The 1,388-nt window shown below is 54.7% G+C and overlaps 1 protein-coding gene across 1 annotated transcript in view; it reads right to left on the bottom strand.

Annotated features, from left to right (window-relative positions):
* Positions 1 to 213: 213 nt before the first annotated feature.
* Positions 214 to 1,388, bottom strand: part of LRIG1 (leucine-rich repeats and immunoglobulin-like domains 1) — a 25,329-nt gene continuing 24,154 nt past the window's right edge. The window contains 3 exon segments of the mRNA XM_006779663.2: positions 214 to 667; positions 751 to 894; positions 1,154 to 1,388. The exon segment at positions 1,154 to 1,388 is cut by the window's right edge and continues 3 nt beyond it. Of these exon segments, the coding sequence (XP_006779726.2) occupies positions 411 to 667; positions 751 to 894; positions 1,154 to 1,388 (636 nt within the window). The 3' untranslated portion in view covers positions 214 to 410.

Genomic DNA, 1,388 nt, shown 5'->3' on the forward strand with positions numbered 1-1,388 from the left:
ATCCGGGTCTGCCCTGCCATGTGCGATGGAGTCCAAGGGCTTCCTCCTCCCCCCACACCCCAGAAGAAATGTGGTTTTTAGCATCTATAAACTCCATCCATACATTAAGGCACCAGAACTATCCCCACATTCCAAAATGAAACAGCAACCTGATAAAAATATTGTCAAAACTGTACGATTTTTTCTGTTAACCATGCAATAAAGATTAAAGTATCCTTTGTAAAAGATATATAATATATATGAAATCTCTGAAAACTCTTATGTACACAATAGCCTCTTGCATTCCGTGCTTCAGCTGCAAGTCCTTTAAACTACGGACACTCCCCTTGGAAGTTAAAACTGTACAGAGTGACGCTTGAACCCAAGCTTCCTCACAGCACCTCCCTCTCCTCCCTGGAGACAGACAGCGCCTAGGCCCGCGGGGCAAACAGCAGTGGCCCGCTCCTCTTCCTGGGCAGCTGTCCTGTCAGTGGCGTGGACTCAGGACCGGAGTCACCTGCTTTGGGGATGTGTCCATTCAGCAGAAGCAAGCGCCGGCCTTCGCTGGGGGCGTCGGGAGAGTCCAGGACGGCTCGTGTGAGCTCAGAACTGCCCTGGGTCAGTGTCGAGGGCTGGGGGTCTATGCAGTCCGGCTCACACACCCCTGCGAACATCCATGGAGGGGCTCCTGAAAGAAAGGAGGGCCCATCAGACCTGGCCTGGCGTTTCCGTGCTGCCCCCTGCTGGGGACGGGAAGGCATGAAGGCTTACCTTTCCCGTCTGGAGGTGCCCCGGGCTTTCTCTTCCAGGGCGGCAGCATTCTGTCGTGGTTACTGGGGTAGAGGGACTCCCTGCAGTCGGGGGGGGAGACACATAATGCCTGGACCTCCACCCCGAGCCTGCTGCCCCCCAGCACTGGGGCGGGCGCTGAGATCACTACAACCCCCTGGGGCTAAGGATGGGGTCTTCCACGTTTACTTCAGATTTAATTTCATCAGACAACTGGGATCACAGGAAGAAACCCTATTTGAATGGCTCCTCGCAGCATCAGGAGCTTCTGACCATCAGCAAGGAGCCTGCACAGGGCCCTGCTGAAAGGTCGGGCCTGGCCCTTCACTGACGTTGCTCACAAATCTGGAAAGTCCGTGCCCACAGGAGTATTTTAGAGACACTCAGAGAGCCAGGCCCACACCACTTCCTGTTTGGATATGAAAACCCAATCCTGGGCTGGCCCTAGACCCATAATGCCTCTCTCTGAGGTAAACCCAGATTGGGATCTGAAGAACAAAACACTTTTCCTGAGGAAGCATCTCACCCATCTTCTGTGGACCAGGTGTGCCAGCGGCTTTCTCTGTCGCTCTCCACGGCTCCTTGCTGTACCCAACACAGAGCCGGGGCTGCCTGCACAC

This window comes from Myotis davidii, unplaced genomic scaffold, assembly GCF_000327345.1.
Source record: "Myotis davidii unplaced genomic scaffold, ASM32734v1 scaffold189, whole genome shotgun sequence".
NCBI lineage: Eukaryota > Metazoa > Chordata > Mammalia > Chiroptera > Vespertilionidae > Myotis > Myotis davidii.